The 1,873-nt window shown below is 36.8% G+C and overlaps 1 protein-coding gene across 1 annotated transcript in view; it reads left to right on the top strand.

The window, feature by feature from the left end:
• The first annotated feature begins 1,297 nt into the window (after positions 1-1,297).
• LOC101291507 overlaps positions 1,298-1,873 on the top strand; it is a 5,136-nt gene continuing 4,560 nt past the window's right edge. Inside the window, exon 1 of the mRNA XM_004294981.1 lies at positions 1,298-1,546. Coding sequence (XP_004295029.1) covers positions 1,321-1,546 — 226 coding nt within the window. The 5' untranslated portion in view covers positions 1,298-1,320. The remainder of the gene's footprint in view (positions 1,547-1,873) is intronic.

Below are 1,873 nucleotides of genomic sequence, written 5' to 3'. Positions count from 1 at the left end.
GCAGAATTACGTAGTAAATGGAGCTAGATCGGGCTTTGGTTTGCTCTTCGGTTCCTACTCGGTTTGAATCTCTTCGATTCCTTTTTTCTTTATGTTTTTAGTTGAATTATAGGTCGCTTCTTGAATGCGCTTCATTTGCATGTTGTTTCGAAAATTTCTGGATTTTTTGGACTTGTTACTGGGGTGATCTATGTCTTATTGTTGTTTTAATGTTTTGCTGTGCTTTTATTTTGTACTTCTAGCATATTACTTATGTTTTTCAGTCTGTTTTTGTAGAAATTGACATTTACTTGGGGGTAGTAATATTATGATCTGTGTGTTTTTGTTTTTTAATTGTGGTTAGTTGTTGTTTTCATTGCTTATTGTTTGTACTTCTAGCATATTACTTATGTTTTTCAATCTGTTTTTGTAGAAATTGACATTTACTGGGGGTAGTAATTTATGGACCTGTGTGTTTTTTTTTTTTGCAGGAGCACTGTTGGTTCTTTGTGTGTTCAATTTGTTTTTTCTGGCAATGGCTTTGTCCTTCTCCTCAATGAGCTCATGAATTATTCAGACCTTATTCAATCCATTCGAAAACGATTTAAGTTTTCGTCCAACGATTCTTTTCACCTTGAGTATTCATCACCTGCTTGTTCTTTCGTCTATTTAGATAATGAATATGATTTTAAGATGCTCTTCTGTTGTGCAAAAATTTATCATATGGATAATGTAGTAGTGACAATAGTCAAGGATGTCGGGAAAAGTTGTTCATCAACTAGTGTAGTGGTTGATGATTGTGCTGAGATGATAGATGAGAATGACTATCTAGGTGATGCTTTTAAGGATGGACCTCAGAAGTTTTTTTTGTCGGATGAATGGGGTTCATATTTGTCACATGCTGGGCAGAAGTTTGAGAGCATTGCAGACTTTAGAGATAAACTGAGGAAGTTTGCTGTTCAAAGTGGTTTCCAATATGTGCTGTCTAGGAATGATTCAATTTACGTTATTGCTGTTTGTGCAAATCGTGATGTTGACCACTGTGGCTGGGAAGTACTTGGATCTGTTGCTTCTATTAATTAGTGCTTTTACATAACGCGGTTTAATAATGTTCATACATGCAGAGATATGATAAGGAATCGTTCTCATCGGCAATTAGGGTCTAAAATTGTTAGGACCTGCATTGAGTCTACTGTCTGTCTGAATCTTGGTTTGAAGCCCCGTGAGATCATGAGCAATTTCAAGTCTACTTATGGTTATGAAATTAGTTATAAGGTTGCTTCAAGAGCAAAAAAAAGGTGTGTGGAAAAGATGTATGGCTCGGAATGTGATTCTTTTTCTATGTTAAGCTGGTTTAGGGAAGCTGTGTTGGAGACTAATCCTGGTTCTTCAGTTGTTCTTGAAGTTGATGAGAGTACCGAGAGGTTTAAAAGGGTTTTTGTAGCTCATGCTGGCCAAATTCAGGGTTTCAAGTTCAGCCTACCTGTTTTATATGTTGATGGTGCCCTTGGAAAGAGCAAATACAAGGGGCAGATTCTTGCTGCAACTGGAAGAAATGGAAACAAAGGTACCTCCTGTTATTTTACTACCCCTAGTAATTGTTAGTAATTTTTCATGTTTTTAGTTGTACATGTTATGTTTTTGGAGCGGAACGCTCCCGTTAGCGGTGCAGCGGCACGCTGCTTTTTATGTTTCTTCTCTTTTGTTAGCCTTTCGTTTTGGAGCTGAACGCTAGCCCTAGTAATTTTGAAAATCTTCATGTTTCTGATATTTTTTTTTTTGTTAGTTCTTTAGTTTTGGAAAGGTAACGCTTCCCATTAGCTGTGCAGAAGCACGTTTTAATGTGTATTACGGCCTTTGGGGGATATTGTTTTGCTAAGTTTACTACACCCAG

Source organism: Fragaria vesca, linkage group LG3 (genome assembly GCF_000184155.1).
Source record: "Fragaria vesca subsp. vesca linkage group LG3, FraVesHawaii_1.0, whole genome shotgun sequence".
NCBI classification, from domain to species: domain Eukaryota; kingdom Viridiplantae; phylum Streptophyta; class Magnoliopsida; order Rosales; family Rosaceae; genus Fragaria; species Fragaria vesca.
The sequence above is the reverse complement of the archived record's forward strand: the minus strand, read 5'-3'. Positions and strand labels throughout refer to the sequence as shown.